This window comes from Chiloscyllium punctatum, chromosome 41 (assembly GCF_047496795.1).
Source record: "Chiloscyllium punctatum isolate Juve2018m chromosome 41, sChiPun1.3, whole genome shotgun sequence".
Taxonomy (NCBI): Eukaryota; Metazoa; Chordata; class Chondrichthyes; order Orectolobiformes; family Hemiscylliidae; genus Chiloscyllium; species Chiloscyllium punctatum.
The window spans coordinates 11,260,952-11,283,562 of NC_092779.1; the positions used below are offsets into that span (position 1 = coordinate 11,260,952).

Below are 22,611 nucleotides of genomic sequence, written 5' to 3' on the forward strand. Positions count from 1 at the left end.
GTTACTTGCTAAACTTTATGTTAGCATTTTGTGATCAATGCAAGAGGGTGTCCAGATCTCATTGTGTTGCAGCTTTCTGCAGTCTTTCTGCATTTAAATAATATTCAGCTCCTCCGCTCTTCCTACCAAACTGCATGCCCTCACACTTCTCCATGTTATTTTCCATCATCTTTGAACAGGAATGCTCCAGGACATGGAGTTAGCCTTCCAAGCTCTATTATTCACCACAGAGAAAGGGACAAGAAAATTGTAAAACAGTGTCATTTTATTATAGACATGCAAAATACAGTCCATGCACCTGAAAAATCCATCATTAGTAGCAGATGGAGCCATTGCTGCTCACTATCAACTTTCAATAAATGTTCCAAAATGCTTTACAGTGTAAGAATATTAAGAAATTTAGTAAAATCCCAATAAACCTGTATAAAAAAAAGACACTGATACATTTCAAGGCGACATGCTGTTATGCAAAGTAGTCCATCTTGTAAAAATTTGTCAACAGTACAACAGCTTTAGGAGAATGCAGGCCATGTGTTTACACATGCAAAATATTTTCTCTCATTCATTTTAAAAGTCACTTAGACGTGCTATGCATCATGGTTTGTACTAGGTGAGAAGTCACTAAAGTATTACGGTGCAAGTGTTCGGGAAGACTCATAATCTGACAGACATTTTGGCGGAATTCCTTTTCCATTGTAATAGTCCACCACTTGGTTCGGGACCTCAGCGAGGACACTCTTTGCGAGAGCAGCAGGGGATGCCTGCAAAGAAAGGCAGCCAGTTAGTTACCCTACTCCTGATTAGCAACAGCAGAGAGCTGCCTGGACTGAGTATTTTTCAAGCCAAGTTTGTGCAACGTCAGCTGTCTCCTTCTCCTAACCCAGGGCTCAGTTTGCAGCCAGACTAAAAATCCCTTGTGCAGCAAGAGGATACCGCGTTTAGACAATCACTTCATGCCTATTTCTACAGGATCATTGAATGGTTACAAGGTAGAATGAGGCTATTTGGCTCTTCATGTCCATGCGGGTTCTCTTAATGAGCCATTTATCTAGTGCCATTCTCCCACCTACTCTCTGAAACCCCATACATTTTTCCCTTCAGGTAGAAATTCCACTCCCTCTCGAATGGCTTCATTGCACCTACCTCCACCATGGAACTCAAGTCAACATGGTCTTACCAGACACACGGCCTGTTCTCTTATTAGAGGGCAACATCTGGTAGTGGTATAACCTGAGGGTCACCATCCCTCAAGCGAGGGGCTGATGGCCTAGTGGTATTATCACTGGACTGTCAACCCAGAGACTTGGATAATGTCCCAGGACCTGGGTTCAAATCCCATCATGGCAGATGGTGGGATGAATTCAATAAAAATCTGGAATTAAGAGTCTAATGTTCTTAATTTGGCAATGAGGTTTACCAAGACTAATCCATGTATAGTTACAGTAGACTTATACAGCATGGAAACAGACCCTTCGGTCCAACTTGATCATGCTGACCAGATATCCTAAACTGATCTAGACCCAGTTTCACGCATCTTGTTAATTTAGATTGAATGCAAATTTGGATTAATCAGTACTGATTAAAAGGGAACCTAGTGGGAATTGTAGTAAAAGCAAAGTACTGATGGTATCGGTCCTCTATGTTGAAATATACAGTACAAGATAAATTGGCTAAGATGTCTCATTCACCAGTCTTCCTATGACTTTTCCCTCTGGAAAGCCGGTTACTTAAAGATCCATTAGCTGTGCTGTTCCTTGCTCTGCAACCCTCACTTTCTCACTGTTTCTTGCTGTACCTGGGTTTGCATAAAACTATAATGTAAAAATCTCTTAAGTTAAATTTCACTACTGCCCTCAGTAAGATTTGAACCCATGATCCCATGAGGTTATCAGAGGTAGGCAGGATTGTGAAGTACACACAGCTCTGTACCTCAGATGAAATATCCTTTCGCCCATGTCAGAACTCCTTGCCTTCTGCGCCCACACACTGTGGAACCACAGCCATTTCCCTGAAAACATTGGTGGGTGGATGCACCATTGCAGCTAGTGTCATAGTGATCCAGAAATGATCCCGTCACTCAAAACCTTTTCAGAGTGCAGAAGCCTTCAGCTTTGATATGAGGGGAACATCCTTGAAGTGTAGAGGAGACTTCCAGTGTGGAACAGTGCCTTGCCCCAGTCCCTTCCATTTTGTTAGTGTAGCAAAGCCATTTACATTTGTCTGATGAATTCTGAACTTTGAGGATTTTTGCATCACAGTCTCATGCAAACCAGATATAGCAAGGAACATCACAGTTAATGGAGTTTTAAGTAACTGGCTTTCCAGAGGGAAAAGTCACAGTAAGACCTGGTGAATGAGACATCTTGGCCAATTTATCTTGTACTGTATACTTCAAAATAGAGGACCGACACCATTGTTCTGATGCTTTTTCTTTACTGTATTTCCCTCTGGGTTCCCTTTTAATCAGTACCGATTAATCCAAATTTGCATTCAATCCAAATTAGCAAGATGTCTGAAATTATATCAAGATGTCTTGGTGAACCTCATCATGAAATTAAGAATATTATTGATTGCTTGGGTTCAATACCAAGCATTGAACACAATATTAATCACCATCAACACAGATCTCAACACAAACTAATTCTCCGAAGCCCCTCAGAAATGAGCCAGATGTTGATGTCAACTGACTGATTCATTTTTATAACCAACTGACAGGTCCCTTGTGAAGCTATAACATTGTTCACATTTGAATTATTCTTCCAATTAGCAGCGATCGTCAACAATTTTGGTGCATTACATGAATGAATGGCGTTCTTCTTTACAACAAAACTTCTTTCCCCTCACAGCTGTCTCCTTTCAGTTCGTACAATAGCTCAAAAACTTCGGCCTGATTTTGAGGTTATTAATAATGATTGGGAAACTGACAGCGGATGTTGTCAGAACCTATCTGACACTGACAGTGAATGTTGACATCTACACTGGTGCAATTAAACAGACAAATCCAGAAGGTACTGCCTGTGTTGTCAAGGTATCTTGAGACAGGGCCCTGCTCTGAGTCTTTTGGTTGGTTTACAATCAGTTAGAAATCATTGAACTGATGAAAAGTTCCGCTTTTATGCCATTATTTTTACCATAAAACCGTGAGCAAAATAAACTCTTTCTCACGGGGTTTAACTGGATTTTTAACTGGTACCAAGTTCACAATTCCTGTAGCACAATGTTACAAACGCTGAAAAGCTAACTTTATAGTTGTCACCTGACAGACTTCTTTAAAGACCCCTCATCAAAGACCCATCACTCTCCTACAAACTCTTCCGTCAGGCAGAAGATACAGAAGGAGAAAGGGAGGACTGCAGAGGCTGAAGATCAGAGTCGAGAGTGTGGTGCTGGAAAAGCACAGTAAGTCAAGAAGCATCCGAGGAGCAGGAGAATCAACGTTTCGGGCATAAGCCTTTCATCAGGAATGAGGGTGGTAGGCCAAGGGGGCTGAGAGATAAATGGAAGGGGGGTGGGTTTGGGGGGGAGGTAGCTGAGAAAGTGATAGGTGGATGAAAGTGAGGGAGAAGGTGATAGATCAGAGGGGCCAGCGATGGACGGGTCCAGAGGGTGGGGCCGAGTTGGAGGCTTGGGACTGGGATAATGTGGGGGGAGGGAAAATGAGGAAACTGCTGAAACCCACATTTATCCCGTGTGGTTGCAGGGTCCCAAGACGGAATATGAAGCATTCCTCCTCCAAGTGTCAGGTGGTAATGGTTTTGCAGTGGAGGAGGCCCAGGATCTGCATGACCTTGACGGATTGGGAGGGGGAGTTGAAGTGTTCATCCGGGAGACAGGACACCTTCTTGTGGATCGTTTCAGAGAACATCTCTGGGACACCCGTACCCATCAACCCCACTGCCCCGTGGCTGAACACTTTAACTCCCCCTCCCACTCTGTCAAGGACATGCAGGTCCTGGGCCTCCTCCACCGCCAAACTGTTACCACCCAACGCCTGGAGGAAGAACGCCTCATATTCCACCTTGGGACTCTGCAACCACACGGGATAAATGTGGATTTCCATAGCTTCCTCATTTCTCTCTCCCCGCCGCCCCACATTATCCCAGTCCCAAGCCTCCACTCAGCACCGCCCTCCGGACCTGTCCATCACTCCCCCCTCTGACCTATCACCTTCTCCCTCACCTTCATCCACCTATCGCTTTCTCAGTTACCTTCCCCTCAACCCCACCCCCTCCCATTTATCTCTCAGCCCCCCCAGCCCACAAGCCTCATTCCTGATGAAGGGCTTATGCCCAAAATGTCGATTCTCCTGCTCCTCGGATGCTGCCTGACCTGCTGTGCTTTTCCAGCAACACACACACACACCAGCTGGTTTAGGAACAGCTTCTTCCTGGCTGTTATTAGACTGATGAATGGATTCCCTAGTCTCAAATAATGCTAATCTTGCTAATGTTGAACTCCCCGAATACACATCCTGTGCAATGTAACCTGTACATCTCTGTTCAAGTTCTTACATCCTTGTTTACTATGATCTGCCTGTACTGCTCATGAACAAAGGATCTCACTGTACTGCAGTACATGTGACAATTAATCAATCAATCCATTCAAATCTTAAAAAGTGTAGCTTCTTAAAGTAACATTTGAATGTTTGTTTATAACATTCCAACTTCAAATGTGAATCCATAGGTCTGTTTCACTCATTCCTTTTACTGCCTGTAAAATTTTAACTAAAGGTGAAATATTCACACATCCAACATTCTGGTTTGCTGTCTTTGAGAAGAATTCACCATGACTGCTTATTTACTCCGCAATAAAGGCAGCACCGCTCATGGTTAGCTGGAGGTTTTCCACATACAGCATCAACTGACATTGACACGAGGAAGAGGATCATCATGTCACATAGTTCCCTCAACCTTCCTGGAGTTTTCTTGTGACTGCTGAAATTCTGGCCACTGAAAGCCACCTTGATTGAGTTCATAATTGAGCATCGTTATGCACAGTTTCCAGCCCAGCGCCCATTTCTCCATGGTACCTCCCTTACAACAACCCCAGGAAAACTGGACCGAATGATGGAATCCTCATCCTTTCATATTCTCAGCTGAGATGGCAGGTGAAACATGGAAAATCAATTTTGCATCAGTGTTTACTGTGGAAAATGACATGGAAGATAATAGAATGTAAGGAAATAGATGGTGACATCTTGAAAAATGTCCATATTACAGAGGAGGAAGTGCTGGATGTCTTGAAACGCAAAAAAGTGGATAAATCCCCAGGACCTGATGAGGTGTACCCTAGAACTCTGTGGGAAACTAGAGAAGTGATTGCTGGGCCCCAATCTGAGATATTTGTATCATCAATAGTCACAGGTGAGGTGCCAGAAAACTGGAGGTTGGCTAACGTGGTGCCACTGTTTAAGAAGGGTGGTAAGGAAAAGCCAGGGAACTATAGACCAGTGAGCCTGACCTCGGTGGTGGGCAAGTTGTTGAAGGGAATCCTGAGGGACAGGATGAACATGTATTTGGAAAGGCAAGGACTGATTAGGGATAGTCAACATGGCTTTGTGTGTGGGAAATCGTGTCTCACAAACTTGATTGAGTTTTTTGAAGAAGTAACAAAGAGGATTGATAATGGGCATGATCGATATGGACTTCAGTAAGGCATTCGACAAGGTTCCCCATGGGAGACTGGTTAGATCTCATGGAATACAGGGAGAACTAGCCATTTGGATACAGAACTGGCTCAAAGGGAGAAGACAGAGGGTAGTCGTAGAGGGTTGTTTTTCAAACTGGAGGCCTGTGACCAGTGGAGGGCCACAACGATCGGTGCTGGGTCCTCTACTTTTTGTCATTTATATAAATGATTTGGATGTGGACATAGGCGGTACAGTTAGTAAGTTTGCAAATGACACCAAAATTGGAGGTGTAGTGGACAGCAAAGAAGGTTACCTCGCTACAATGGGATCTTGATCAGATGGGCCAGTGAGCTGAGAAGTGGCAGATGGAGTTTAATTCAGATAAATGCGAGGGGCTGTATTTTGGGAAAGCAAATCTTAGCAGGAATTATACACTTAATGGTAAGGTCCTAGGGAGTGTTGCTGAACAAAGAGACCTTGGAGTGCAGGTTCATAGCTCCTTGAAAGTGGAGTTGCAGGTAGATAGGATAGTGAAGAAGGCGTTTGGTATGCTTTCCTTTATTGGCCAGAGTATTGTGTACAGGAGTTGGAAGGTCATGTTGCAGCTGTACAGGAAATGGGTTAAGCCACTGTTGGAATATTTACAGAATCATACATGAATCCGTTTTTTAGATTAGAATCAGTCTGACCATTGTGGCACAGACAGCCTCACACAGGGCAGCTCACTCCTTCAATGCATTATCTGGACCGACATGACACCAATTGTTAAAGTGCACTTGAAAATGTAACTTTTAAAAAACTTTTATGTTTTGTGATTTACGTATGAAAGAACTGAAACCAACATGTTCATTCTAAAAGATGAGAGACTTAACAAACAACCCAGGTCTTTTTCAATATATAATTTCAGTTACATCACACTGTAAATTTCTGCTATAAATTATGTGTATTACGATCTTATACTCCACAACCATCTGATGAAGTGCTCCGAAAGCTAGTGCTTCCAAATAAATCTGTTGGACTATAACCTGGTGTTGTGTGATTTTTTTAACTTTATAAAATCATGAGGGGCATGGATAGGGTAAATAGACAAGCTCTTTTCCCTGAGATGGGGGAGTTAAGAACTAGAGGGCATAGGTTTAGAGTGAGAGGGGAAAGATATAAAAGAGACCTAAGGGGCAACATTTTCACGCAGAGGGTGGTACGTGTATGGAATGTGCTGCCAGAGGAAGTGGTGGAGGCTAATACAATTGCAACAATTAAAAGACATCTGGATGGATATATGAATAGGAAGGGTTTGGAGGGATATGGGCCGAGTGCTGGCTGGTGGGACTAGATTGGTTGGGATATCTAGTTGGCATGGATGAGTTGGACCGAAGGGTCTGTTTCCATGCTGTATATCTCTATGATTCTATGACTCTAAATGTTTCAGCTTCGTACGTAACTTCATAACTTTTCCAACATCAATTATAACAAGGAACAACCAATTTGCATTCATACTGACTGACTTGTGCAAACTCGAGTAGCACTTTCCTGACTGATTGCATCTCCAAATCAGGGGACATCTCAGTCAGCTGTTACACCGTTGAACCAAAGGAGGAGCAGGGCAGCCCTGACCTGAAGGATTCACCTAAAACAAAGGCTCACAATCTTATTGGCATTTTTATGTTCATTTAAAAGTATGTACGTGTTATTTCATTTCAGCCGGGTTTATTCAGTGGGTTAATTGCTGTTGGTCACATTATGTGCTAGCTTCGAAATGGTTCCTCAGTATTTTTGAGTCTCTCTGAAATATTTATATCCAACTCGAAGGCCAAGGTAAATGGAAATTAGTTTGAGGTTCGATTCTGGGTGCACAACGAAATGTTTCAGATGCCAGTCATTCACTGAGCTGACCAGTTCTCAGAGCAAATTAGCAATTCCCATTGCACTCCAAGTTAACTACACTGAGTACAACTCACTGTAACACTGTCCGTTTACAACACATTGTCACACTGACCAGATACAACTCACTGTGACACTGACTAGACACAGCTCACTGCGATACTCACCAGATACAACACACTGAGACATTGACCAGGCACAGCTCACTGTGACACTGACCAGACACAGCTCACTGTGACACTGACCAGATACAACTCACTGTGACACTGACCAGACACAGCTCACTGTGACACTGACCAGATACAACTCACTGCAATACTCACCAGATACAACACACTGAGACATTGACCAGACACAGCTCACTGTGACACTGACCAGATACAACTCACTGTAACACTGACCAGACACAGCTCACTGTGACACTGACCAGATACAACTCACTGTGACACTGACCAGACACAGCTCACTGTGACACTGACCAGATACAACTCACTGTGACACTGACCAGACACAGCTCACTGTGACACTGACCAGATACAACTCACTGTGGCACTGACCAGATACAACTCACTGTGACACTGACCAGATACAACTCACTGTGACACTGACCAGACACAGCTCACTGTGACACTGACCAGATACAACTCACTGTGACACTGACCAGACACAGCTCACTGTAACATTGACCAGATACAGCTCACTGTAACACTGACCAGACACAACTCACTGTGACACTGACCAGATACAACTCACTGTGACACTGACCAGATACAACTCACTGTGACACTGACCAGACACAGCTCACTGTAACATTGACCAGATACAGCTCACTGTAACACTGACCAGACACAGCTCACTGTGACACTGACCAGATACAACTCACTGTGACACTGACCAGATACAACTCACTGTGACACTGACCAGATACAACTCACTGTGACACTGACCAGACACAGCTCACTGTAACATTGACCAGATACAGCTCACTGTAACACTGACCAGACACAGCTCACTGTGACACTGACCAGACACAGCTCACTGTGACACTGACCAGATATAATTCACTGTGACACTGACCAGATATAGCTCACTGTAACACTGACGAGATACAGCTCACTGTGACACTGACAACAAACAACCCACTGTAACACCGACCGGATACAACTCACTGTGACACTGACCAGATACAACTCACTGTGACACTGACCAGACACAACTCATTGTAACACTGACCAGACACAACTCACTGTGACACTGACCAGATACAACTCACTGTGACACTGACCAGATGCAACTCACTGTAACACTGACCAGACACAGCTCACTGTGACACTGACCAGATACAACTCACTGTAACACTGACCAGACACAACTCACTGTGACACTGACCAGACACAACTCACTGTAACACTGACCAGACACAACTCAGTGTTTCTGACCAGATACAACTCACTCTGACACTGACCAGATGCAACCCACTGTAACACTGAGCAAACACAACCCACTATAACACTGACCAGCCCTTCCTGAAGAAGGGCTCATGCCTGAAACGTTGATTGTCCTGCTCCTTGGATGCTGCCTGACCTGCTGCGCTTTTCCAGCAACACATTTTTCAGCTCTGATCTCCAGCATCTGCCATCCTCACTTTTTCCCACTGACCAGGCGTATCCAATGTGATGGAAGACAGAGTAAAATGAAAACATGGAGAAAAGGTGCACATGTTGGCCATTTGGCCCTTTGTTCCTGCTCCACCATATAATAAGATCATCCTGATGATCTAACTGAGACAGCATTCCTGCTTCCTCTCCCTTTGATCCCTCTTACTTGAAAACATTCAATGTTTCACCCGCAATTGCTATCTCCAGCAGAAAATCCCCCGGCCCAGCCCCTCTAGGTGAAGAACATTCTCCTCATCTGAGTTTGAAATGACCAAACCTGCATTCAAAGTTTGGGAGAAGATTTGTAGCTCGGGTGCTCGTTGTTGTGGTTTTGTTCGCCGAGTTGGGAATTTGTCTTGCAAACGTTTCGTCCCCTGTCTAGGTGACATCCTCAGTGCTTGGGAGCCTCCTGTGAAGCGCTTCTGTGATGTTTCCTCTGACATTTATAGTGGCCTGTCTCTGCCGCTTCCGGTTGTCAGTTCCAGCTGTCCACTGTAGTGGCCGGTATATTGGGTCCAGGTCGATGTGTTTGTTGTATCCTCAGACTGTCACTCCTGATTGTGGACTCCCAGGTCTTTGCGAACATCCTTCCTGTGTTGACCGTGTTAGACCGAGCCACATCACTTTGTCACTTATCTTGCGTATACAAGCCTATGGATTGAGGGTCTAACTTGATCCAAATAACAAGTGTAGACCTTCAACCTTAGACAGGGGCATAATTTTTTAGATTAGATTGCTTAGTGTGGAAACAGGCCCTTCAGCCCAACAAGTCCACACCCATCCGCCAAAGCACAAACCACCCAGACTCATTCCCCTACATTTATCCCTTCACCTAACACTAGGGGGCAATTTAACTTGACCAATTCACCTAACCTGCATGTTTTTGGACTGGGGGAGGAAACCGGAGCACCCAGAGGAACTCACACAGACATGGAGAGAACGTGCAAACTCCACACAGAGTTGCTTGAGGCGGGAATTGAACCCAGGTCTCTGGTGCTGTGAGGCAGCAGTGCTAACCACCATGCCGCCCACGTAATGTCGAAGCAAGAGTCATTCCTCACTAGGAGGCCATTATCGAGTAAACAAATACATTACTTTAGCTTTGATCAAGTATTCTAGGATTGGTTATTTACACACATCACTGTTCTCTCTCTTCGGTTGTCTTGAAGATGGAGGTCTAATGGTTTTATGTATAACAAATTACATAATGCATTTTAGGAATTAGCCTTCACTAAATAACTTTTAGAACTGGACATATCAGATATTCTTTGAGAGGGGTAATTACAGGATAATGTGCAAAAATTCAGAGGATTCAGAGGAGATTGGCAGGAATGATTCCCGGGTTGAGGAACTTGTAACACATGGATAAACGGGACAAGCTGGGAGCGGAGAAGGTCTTCCAGTCATGAGGGGTTTAGACAGAGTAGAGAGGACTAAAACCTGTTTCCATTGGGAGAAAGGTTGAGAAACAGAGAACAACAATTTCAGGTTGTTGACAAAAGAAGCCCAGCAATAGCAGGAAAAATGTGAAATAAACTCAGCAAGGGGAGGGATGGCCTCAGGGTATTATTGTGAGATCATTAATCCCAAGATCTGAGCAATGCTCTGCATGTCCAGGTTCACATCCTGCCATGGTAGAATTGGAATTCAATACAAATCTGCAATTAAGAGTCTAATGATGATCATGAAAAAGCTGTCAATTGTTGGAATGTCCTGGATGCCATTTAAGGAAGGAAACTGCCATCCTTACCTGGTCTGGGCAACAGCAATGTGGTTGACTCTGAACTGACCTCTGGGCAATTAGGGATGGGTAATAAATGCTGACCTTGCCAGAGACACCCACATCCCATGAGTGAATAAAACACATGGGGTGGCATGGTGGCTCAGTGGTTAGCACTGCTGCCTCACATTTGCCCTGTTTCCTCCAGGTGCTCTGGTTTCCTCTCACAATCCAAAGATGTGCAGGTTAGGTGAATTGGCCATAGTGTTAGGTGAATTAGTCAGGGGTAAATGTAGGGGAATTGGTCTGGGTCGGTTGCTCTTCAGAGGGTCGGTGTGGACCTGTTGGGCCAAAGGGCCTGTTTCCACACTGTAGGTAATCTAATCTATCTAAAAAAAGGACTGGCAGTATCTGTGGAGAGAGAACCAGAGTTAAAGTGTCAAGTCCAGTATGACTCTCCTTCAAAGCAATTCCAAAGCACACTCAGAAATACAGAGTTCTGAAGAAGGGTCACTGGACTCAAAGAATTATCTCTGTTTCCCTCTCCACAGACCCTGCCAAACCTGCTGATTTTATTTTCTGTGTTTATCTCAGAGTTCCAGCCTTCACAGTGTTTGACCTTTATTGAGTACTTTTATTACATGAGGATAGAACGGACACTGTTCGCAAATGTGGTCCTCATTTTAATCAGCTGAAAGAAAATGCTTGGGAAACATTTGAAATGACAACTATCAAAGTGCCAACGGGATTAATCACCTCTTTGAGTGGACAGGAATTTCCATTTCCTGTCCACTCTCCATTTCCCTCGGTTCCCTGAGACACTAAAATTCCATCTGTCCCAGCCTTAAAGCTATTAGACAATGGGGCCTCCATAATTCTCTGGGTGGAGAGTTCCATTTACAATACCTTGAGAGAAAGTTCTTCCTTTTGTCTGAGTCCTAGTGGATTGACCCCTTCGACCCTAACCAGGAATTGCGGCATGTCCATACACACCTTCACTGATTTTTACAGATGCATGATAGAAAACATTCCACTCGGGTGCATAATGGTCTGGTCCAGCAGCTGCAATGCCCAGGGCTATAAGAAACCACAGAAAGTTGTGTGCATGGCCCAGATCATCACAGAAGCCAACCCTCCGTCCATGGACTCCACTTACACTTGCTGTTGCCATGGAAAGGCTGCCAACATCATCAAAGACCCCTCCCACCCCGGTAACACTCTTTTTCAACCTCTTCCATCAGGCAGCAGATACAGAAGCTTGAACACCCACACCAACAGATTCAAGAACAGCTTCTTCCCTGCTGTTACTAGACTGCTGCATGGACTCTCTACCTTCAAAATAATGTTGATCTTGTTAATGATGCACCTCCTGTGCAGGCATAACCTTGTGTACCTCACTGGTCTAAGCACCCTATGATCTGTATGTCCTTGTTTGCTTTAATCTGTCTTAACTGCTTGCAAAACAAAGCTTTTCACTGTATTTAGGTACATGCAACTACAATAAAACAAATCAAATTAAATGTCTAACCACCTTAACCTAACTCTGTGTCTCTGTGTTTTAGACTTGCCTAGCCAGAGCTAATAGTGTCATCCTGCTGTGCCCCTTCACAATTTACCTTGAAGATTGAAGATCCTTGGAACTCCAGACAGGATTAGCCCAATTTGTTCAGGGACCTTTCTCTGTGAGCTGTGCCCTTAAGTCATTCCGAGCTATCAAAGCCACACACTCCTTTGAAGCAACACCACTCCAGCGGGAAATAAATGTGACTGATCAATCAAACACCAGCCGCTTGGAGCTAGTTTCAAAATATTAACATATTTGTTGGATCTGCCCACCCCCCCATCTCCCCAATCACACAACCTCAATTCTGCTTGGTCCTGTTCAAAGTGTGGTAACCCTCTGATTTAGTCCCCACCCAAACATCCTGTCATTTGGAAGCTTCGAAAGCTAGTGCTTCCAAAAAAAACCTGTTGGACCATAAGCTGGTTTTGTGTGATTTTTTTTAACTTTCTGAGAGGTTATTTGAATACGCTGCAGTACCATAGTGTTTTTTAATCAAAGTGGGAATCTTGCATTAATTAGTCATGCATGCTCAAGGTAGTGGTCCTTCATTAAATATTTACTTTATTGAGTTTGCGATTTAATGCTTTCACTACTTTGATGTTTAATCTTTGAAGAAAACAATTATGGAAATGATTATAGCAGTAACTTGCAGAGTTTTATCCAAACTTGTAACCAGTTTGAGTTCTGAGGACGCAACCAAATTACCTCACTACTCAATTTCCACCCCCCCCCCCCGCCTCGCCCCATTGTTTTAGACATAGCTGTTAATCACTTTCCAGTGTAGACATTTTCAAAATGTAACACTAATGCTGAGTGTTCGCTGCAGGGAGACCCGTCCGGCCCAATTTGAATCTGATCACTGCCTGATCAGCAACGTGTTACACCAGCCAGCGTATTCTGAGGTCACACTTTGAACTGAGACCTTTCATTCCAGACCTAGTGACACTACGAGCATGCCGCAAAAGCCCTTATAGGCACCACTGAGTTCTGCCCGATCTTTAATGGGTATACAAAGGAATTGGTCCAAAGAGAGTTCTTAGCATTGGGCACTGTCATTCCATCGACGATAATCTCGAGCCGGACTTTCCCTTTTACTCAGGTCTATGTAAGTATGTGAACGTATGCAAACACTCCATCCATCTCCCTCCCAGCCTCCTCAATTCACATTCGGGTAAATCTTTACAGATGCTCCCCCATTGATGTATTTGGAGGTGGGGGCCACATCGAATAGAGTGGGTGGCATTCTGCCCAGCCCAGCCTGCCCCGTGTATTTCAGGGGTGGGGTGGGTTGGTACTGGGTGTAAGGCATCAGGCAAGCCTTCCCACCCTCAGGCCTATTGAGGTGATTAATGTGAGGAGATCAACATCGGCCCCTGGTGGGCAGGAAGGGGGAGAGATCCATGTGCCAACTGGGGACATCCTTCAAAGGCTGGAACCACTCTTGATGCCTCACTTTCCCCCCAGCCTCTCTAACGCAGCTCTCCATCACTGGGATGCTCACAATGAATTGTTTTGCTTTACTCACATTCATTTCTTCCTCAGAACTCCTTATGGTCGTTGTTAATTAGAATTAGAATCCCTACAGGGTGAAAACAGGCCAACAGGCCCTTCGGCCCAGCAAGTCCACACCGGCCCTTCCATCCGCCCAAACCCATCCCCCTCCCCTATTACTCTACATTTCCCTAACTAATGCACCTAGCCTACGTATCTCTGAATCCCCTAACCTGCACATCTTTGGGTTGTGGGAGAAAACCCACCATACAGGGGGAAAATGTGCAAACTCCACATAAACGGTCGTCCAAGGCTGGAATCAAACCTGGCTCCCTGGTGCTGTAAGGCAGCAGTGCTAACCACTGTGCCACCATAGCTTTCGACCAATCAGAGCCTCTTTTGCAAAATTCATTCACAGGACATCGATGTCATTGGTAAGGCCAGGACTTACTGCCCGTCCCTAACTGCCCGGGGGTAGTTGTGACTCAGTCACATTGGGTTTGGAGTCACATGTAGGCCAGACCAGGTAAGGATGGCAGATTCCCTTCCCTAAAGGACATTAGTGAACCATCTACCAGGCCCACTGTCAAGGAAAGGCCGCCAGCATTCTCAAAGATCCATCCCACCCTGGCAATGTTTATCCACAACCTCTATCATTGGGGAGAAGGTACAGAAGCCTGAACACATGCACCAGCCGGTTTCAAAACAGTTTCTATCCTACTGTTGTTAGAATACTGAATGGACTCTCAAACTCTTGACATTCGCCTGTACCTGTGTTTTTGGTTTTACGCTGTTTACCTATTACGTACTATCTATGCTACTTAACTCTGATCTGCCTGTATTGCTCGCAACACAAAGCTTTTCACTGTGCCTCGGTACACGTGACAATAAATTCAATTCAATTCAGATGGTTTTTTTACGACAATTGGGAATGGCTACGTTGCTGTTTAGACTTATAAGCCCAGATTTTTCTTGAATTCAAATTCCACCGTCTGTCATGGCAGGATTTGAATCTGGGTCCCTGGAACATCACCCGGATCTCTGGATTAATAGCCTAGTAGCAATATCCATCATGACAGCTCTCCACAATGGGACCTCCAACTGTTGTATCGACCTTTTGGGTTTGGCCTCAACAGTGACTGCTGGAACCAGGTGTCAATGTCATGGCAGACAGAGTGGCTCCCCCTGGTGGTACCACACCAGAGGGTCAGCACTCGAGACTCTCCTCTCCACCTACCTAGCCTCAGGCTACTCAGAATGGCAACCCCTCATCTCAGTCACGCTATCTTCTGCTGTGGACCTTTTGAAGCCACTGAGAAGATGTGTCGAGTTGGAGATGTCCTCATTCCCCCTCTTGCTGTTGGTCCCAAACTGCAGCACCTCTGGGTGGGTCTCCAGGCTTAGCTGCTGTTATATCCCGACCAAAACCCGACCATGGTCACTTTTGGGGAAAATTGCTCCCAGGTGAATGTGTGGGGGTTGGGGTGTCACAGCCCTGATCTGATCCCAACATTGGGGTTTTGAACCCAAAAGCTAAAATCCTGCTCTGGGTGTCTTGATGAGGAGAAAGTGATGCCTCACCTTATTCTTATCTCTCTTGCAGACTTTCCAAAGATCACTGATCTATTCTGTGATTGAGAATGAGCACAGGCGGCCCTGTGGTTAGAGATGTGAAGGCTGAGCCTGACAGACCCTTCACTAAGACAGAGGGAGCCAGGTCTCAGACAAGAAGGTTGGAGTTTTGATTCTCACTTACATGCTTGAAGTTCCTGAACGGTACAAACTGGACAATGTCTCGCAGAACGGGCTCCCCTTTCGGGGAGCGGAGAATCCCATCATCTCCATCCAGCATCTGCATGTCACTGAAATCGGCGTTGCCCACTCCCACGATGATCACTGACATGGGAAGGTGGGAGGCATGGACAATGGCATCCCTGGTGTCAGCCATATCCGTGATGACTCCATCCGTCAGGATCAGGAGGATGAAGTATTGCTGTCAAACAGAGGAGGTGCATTTAGAATCATCCAACAATATTGCGATGAACGCCGCTCGGCCCATCATGACTATACTGGCACTTTGCCTAATGAATCCAATTCCCCCCAGTTTATCAAATGCCCTGCAAAATAAACACAACAATGTACAATATAGAATGTGTCCCTCCTTTACACAACAGTGGATAGAGTTGCGTACAATATAAATTGTTGTTTCCCCCATTACACTGGTATTTCTTCCGAATGTCCTGACGACCGCAAGATGAAAAGCTTAGACAAAATGTCTCTTTTCTTTTCCATCAATATTTGCTGCATAAAGAGGGAGCTACGTTAACTGGAACAGGGATGATGATACCAAAATGTGACTGTTAAAAGGCCATACATTTCCCTTCCCCCCCCCCCCCCCCCACCGCCCCAGAGAGTCAGGGCAGGATTATGAACCAGCTCTGGGCAAAGGGAGAAGGTAGACCCACCCTACCTCCACACCCCCCTCCCCTCCCCCGGACGTGTCTTCTGTAGCTGACTGCTTGCTCCCCCAAGTGTTGCCCACAGCGACCACTCACCGTCGCTTCCTTGGTGTGCATCTCCTCAGACGCTGAGCTGGCCACTTTCTGGATAATTGGGGCAATGTTTGTTGGTCCATAAAGTTGGATTTTAGGAAGGCACTTCTGATAAGCTTCTACAACTCCTTGTATACCTTGTGGAAAAGCAGTTAGGAGGGAGAATGAGCAGGTCGCAAAAAGCTTTTGGTGTAATATTCTACCCCCCACTTACCTTTCTTTCTGTATTCTCTCAAGGAATGTTTGTTGCTGGCAAGGCTCACATTTATTTCCCATTCCTAAGTGCCCTGAACCTGACAGGCTTACTGGGACACCTCAGAGAGTAGTCATCGAGATGTACAGTACATTGAGATGTCTAACTCATCCATGCCGACCAGATATCCTAACCTAACCTAGTCCCATCTGCCAGCACTTGGCCCATATCTCTCCAAACTCTTCCTATTCATATACCCACCCAAATGCCTTTTAAATGTTGCAATTGTACCAGCCTCCACCACTTCTTCTGGCAGCTCATTCCATACACGTATCACCCTCTGTGTGAAAAAGTTGCCCCTTAGGTCCCTTTTATATCTTTCCCCTCTCACCCTAAACCTATGCCCTCTAGCTCTGGACTCCCCCACCCCAGGGAAAGACTTTTGTCTATTTACCCTATCCATGCCCGTCATGATTTTATAAACCTCTATAAGGTCACCCCTCAGCCTCCAACACTCCAGGTAGTTAAGAGTCAAAGTCATGTGTAGTCCAGAACAGGTAAGGATGGTAGATTTCCTTCCCTGAAGCAAATTAGTGAACCAGATAGAGTTTTACAACCATGAATGGTGGTTGCCATAGTTACCATGATTGCATATTAGTTTATATTATTTTATATTACAAATTGATTAATTGAGTTTATGTTCCACTAGCAGCCATGGTAGGTTTTGAGCTCATGATGTCAGTAACTTTCCTCAAAATCAGCTTGAACCCTTAGTTTTAAGTATTGAGGGTGGGACTATGTTTTCAGAAAACCCAGAATCCACAATGTCTTGGGTGAATTGCACAGTCGGCACACGATGAGTTAAAAACAGCTTTAAGGTCAGGAATAAAAACAGAGAGAACTGCAGAGGCAGGGAATCAGAAACAAAACCAGAGATTGCTGGAAAAGCTCAGGAGGTCTGGCAGCATCTGTGGAGAGAAGTCAGAGTTAACATTATGTGTTGAGTGACCCTCCCTCTGAGATGCTGCCAGACCTGCTGAGCTTTTCCAGCAATTTCCATTTTGTCTTTGAGTTCAGGGATGTTTTGTAAAGGAAGCGAAGCTGAAGGGAATGGGAAAGTCTGTCGTCCGTATCTGGAGAGTTTAGGATGGAGCATTTACAAAGCGATAAAAGCTTGAGTGGTTGGTGGTAATTGGAAGAGACTGACAAACGTGGGTATATTCTTGGTTCCATGTTCTCTGATATCGGCTCTGGGTGTTTTTCTCACGCGTTGTAAATTTGTGATAATATACATGGAATGCAGAGGTCAGAGGTCGAATTAGCATTAGCATTTTGAGCAAACCACTGATTGCTAACCTCCAGCCAGGTAGGAGAAGCTCAGAACCTGAAGACTTACTCAGTACAAAGGAGTTAAACAAATGGGCTCATGCTGTATGCTTTAATTCTGTAGGACTGTGTGACATGAGATCGTTGAAAACAAAGAATTCTTCCTGCAGTTGTTTTAGCTGTATTTGAAGTAATTGCGGAAAAATAACCGGAAAGACAGCACAACCTTAGGATATAGAATGGGAATTCTATCCAATGTTGTGAACATTTAGGAAGAACATTGTCCAAACCGAGACTCGCACCTGATGTGGAAATATATCACTGTACCTGCACTGGTGCTGGGTCAACACCTTGGCACTACGCACACCATTGCACAGTCAGTCCCTACACCCTCCCATCGCAAAGTGTCTGTCCCTACACCATCCCCATCGCACAGTCAGTCCCTACACCCTCCCATCGCCCAGTATCTGTCCCTAAACCCTCGCCATCGCCCAGTGTCTGTCCCTACACCCTCGCCATCGCCCAGTATCTGACACTACACCATCCCTATCGCCCAGTATCTGTCCCTACACCCTCCCCATCGCACAGTGTCTGTCCCTACACCCTCCCCATCGCACAGTGTCTGTCCCAACAACCTCCCCATCACACAGTGTCTGTCACTGCACTCTCCCCATCGCACAGTGTCTCTCCCTACATCCTCCCCATCGCACTGTCTCTCCCTACACCCTCCCCATCGCCCAGTGTCTGTCCCAGCACCCCCCCATCGCACAGTGTCTGTCCCAACACCCCCCCATCGCACAGTGTCTGTCCCTACACCCTCCCCATTGCCCAGTGTCTGTCCCTACACTCTTGCCATCGCCTAGTGCTGGTCCCTACATCCTCTCCATCACACTGTCTCTCCCTACACCCTCCCCATCGCCCAGTGTCAGTCCCTACACCCTCCCATCGCCCAGTGTCGGTCCCTACACCCTCCCCATCGCCCAGCGTCTCTCCTTACACGCCCCCCATCGCACAGCGTCCGTCCCTACACCCTCCCCATCGCCTAGTGTCGGTCCCTACAACGTCTCCATCACACTGTCACTCCCTACACCCTCCCCTTTGCACTGTCTCTCCCTACACCCTCCCCATCGCCTAGCATCTCTCCCTATACCCTCCACATCACCCAGTATCTCTCCCTATACCCTTCCCATCGCTCAGCGTCTCTCCCTATACCCTTCCCATCGCCCAGTGTCTGTCCCTACATCCTCCCCATCGCACAATGTCTGTCCCTACCCCTCCACGTCGCACTGTCTGTCCCTACACCATCCCCATCGCACAATGTCTGTCCCTACACCCTCCACGTCGCACTGCGTCTGTCCCTACACCATCCCCATCACACAGTGTCTGTCCCTACACCCTCCCCATTGCCCAGTGTCTGTCCCTACACCCTCCCCATCGCACAATGTCTGTCCCTACCCCTCCACGTCGCACTGTGTCTGTCCCTACACCATCCCCATCGCACAATGTCTGTCCCTACACCCTCCACGTCGCACTGTGTCTGTCCCTACACCATCCCCCTCGCTCAGCGCCTCTCCCTACACCCTCCCCATCGCACTGTCTCTCCCTAGATCCTCCCCAGTGCACAGCATCTGTCCCTAAACCCTCCCCATCGCCCAGTGTCTGTCCCTACACTCTCGCCATCTCACAGTGTCTGTCCATACACCCTCCCCAACACACATTGTCTGTCCCTACACCCTCCCCATTGTACAGTGTCTGTTGCTACCCCCTCCCCATCACACAGTGTCTGTCCCTACACCCTCCCCATCACACAGTGTCTTTCCCGACACCCTCCCCAACGCACTGTGTCAGGCCCTACACCCTCCCCATCGCACTGTCTGTCCCTACACCCTCCCCATTGTACAGTGTCTGTCCCTACACCCTCCCCATCACACAGTGTCTTTCCCGACACCCTCCCCATCGCACTGTGTCAGGCCCTACACCCTCCCCATCGCACTGTCTGTCCCTACACCCTCCCCATCACACAGTGTCTGTCCCTACACCCTCCCCATCGCACTGTGTCAGGCCCTACACCCTCCCCATTGTACAGTGTCTGTCCCGACACCCTCCCCATTGAACACTGTCTGGCCCTATACCCTCCCATCGCACTGTCTCTCCCTGCGCACTCCCCATCTTCCAGCGTCTCTCCCTGCGCACTCCCCATTGCCTAGCGTCTGTCCCTACACCCTCCCCATCGCACTGTGTCTGTCCCTACACCCTCCCCATCGCACTGTGTCTGTCCCTACACCCTCCCCATCGCTCAGTGTCTGTCCCTACACCCTCCCCATCGCACAGTATCTGTCCCTACACCCTCCCCATTGCACAGTGCCAGTCCCTACACCCACCCCATCGCACAGCGTCTTTCCCTGCACCCTCCCCATCACACAGTGTCTGTCCCTACACCCTCCCCATCGTCCAGTGTCTGTCCCTACACCCTCCCCATCGCACAGTGTCTTTCCCTGCACCCTCCCCATCGCACAGTGCCTGTCCCTAGACCCTCCCTATCACACAGTGTCTCCCTACACCCTCCCCATCGCCCAGTATCTGTCCCTACACCCTCCCCATTGCACAGTGCCAGTCCCTACACCCACCCCATCGCACAGCGTCTTTCCCTACACCCTCCCCATTGCCCAGCATCTCTCCCTACAACCTCCCCTTCGCCCAGTGTCTGTCCCCACAACCTCCCCATCGCCCAGTGTCTGTCCCTACAACCTCCCCATCGCACAGTGCCAGTCCCTACACCCTCCCCATAGCATAGTGTCTCTCCCTACAAGCTCCCCATCGCCCAGTGTCTGTCCCTGCACCCTCCTCATCACACAGTGTCTGTTCCTACACCCTCCCCATTGCACTGTGTCTGTCCCTACACACTCCCCATAGCACAGCGTCTGTTCCTACCCCCTCCCCAACACACAGTTCCTGTTCCTGCACTCTCCCCATTGCACTGTATCTGTCCCTACGCCCTCCCCATCGCACAGTGTCTGTCCCTACCCCATCTCCATAGCACAGTGTCTGTCCCTACACCCTCCCCACCCAAGTGTCTGTCCCTACGCCCTCCCCATCGCCCAGTGTCTCTCCCTACACCCTCACCATCGCCAAGCGTCTCTCCCTCCACCCTCCCCATCTCACTGTCTCTCCCTACACCCTCCCCATCACCCAGCATCTCTCCCTACACCCTCCCCATTGTACAGTGTCTGTCCCTACAACCACCCCATCACACTGTGTCTGTCTCTACAACCTCCCCACCACACAGTGTCTGTCCCTACGCCCTCCCCATCGCACAGTGTCTGTCCCTACACCCTCCCCATCGCACAGTGTCTGTCCCTACACCCTCCCCATCGCACAGTGTCTGTCCATACACCCTCCCCATTGCACCGTGTCTGTCCCTACACCCTCCCCATCACACACTGTCAGTCCCTGCACCTTCCCCATCGCCCAGCGTCTCTCCCTATGCCCTCCCCATCACAGTGTCTGTCCCTGCACCCTCCCCATCACACACTGTCAGTCCCTGCACCTTCCCCATCGCCCAGCGTCTCTCCCTACGCCCTCCCCATCACACAGTGTCTGTCCCTACACACTTCCCATTGTACAGTGTCTGTCGCTACCCCCTCCCCATCACACAGTGTCTGTCCCTACACCCTCCCTATCGCACAGTGTCTGTCCCTACACACTCCCCATAGCACAGTGTCTGTTCCTACCCCCTCCCCAACACACAGTTCCTGTTCCTGCACCCTCCCCATCGCACTGTGTCTGTCCCTTCACACTCCCCATCACACAGTGTCTGTCCCTACACTCAACCCATTGCACAGTGTCTGTCCCTATACCCTCCCCATAGTACTGTATCTGTCCCTACACACTCCCCACCACACTGTGTTTGGTCCTACACCCTCCCAACACAGTGTCTGTCCCTACACCATCCCCATCGCACAATGTCTGTCCCTACACCCTCCACGTCGCACTGTGTCTGTCCCTACACCATCCCCCTCGCTCAGCACCTTTCCCTACACCCTCCCCATCGCACTGTCTCTCCCTACATCCTCCCCATCGCACTGTCTCTCCCTACACCCTCCCCATCGCACTGTCTCTCCCTACACCCTCCCCATCGCACTGTCTCTCCCTAGATCCTCCCCAGTGCACAGCATCTGTCCCTAAACCCTCCCCATCGCCCAGTGTCTGTCCCTACACTCTCGCCATCTCACAGTGTCTGTCCATACACCCTCCCCATTGCACTGTGTCTGTCCCTACACCCTCCCCACCACACAGTGTCGGTCCCTGCACCCTCCCCATCGCCCAGCGTCTCTCCCTACGCCCTCCCCATCACAGTGTCTGTCCCTGCACCCTCCCCATCACACAGTGTCTGTCCCTACACACTTCCCATTGTACAGTGTCTGTCGCTACCCCCTCCCCATCACACAGTGTCTTTCCCTACACCCTCCCCATCACCTAGTGTCGGTCCCTACAACCTCCCCATCGTACTGTCTCTCCCTACACCCTCCCCATCGGCCAGCATCTCTCCCTACACCCTCCCCATCGCACAGCGTCTGTCCCTACACCCTCCCTATCG

The 22,611-nt window shown here is 47.7% G+C and overlaps 1 protein-coding gene across 2 annotated transcripts in view; it reads right to left on the minus strand.

Annotated features, from left to right (window-relative positions):
* Positions 1-247: 247 nt before the first annotated feature.
* Positions 248-22,611, minus strand: part of cpne4b (copine IVb) — a 374,751-nt gene continuing 352,387 nt past the window's right edge. For both annotated transcript variants that reach the window (XM_072560364.1, XM_072560365.1), the window contains exons 14-16: positions 16,499-16,632; positions 15,700-15,936; positions 248-761 (exon numbers count right to left, since the gene is read on the minus strand). In XM_072560364.1, coding sequence (XP_072416465.1) covers positions 630-761; positions 15,700-15,936; positions 16,499-16,632 — 503 coding nt within the window. In that variant the 3' untranslated portion in view covers positions 248-629. The remainder of the gene's footprint in view (positions 762-15,699; positions 15,937-16,498; positions 16,633-22,611) is intronic.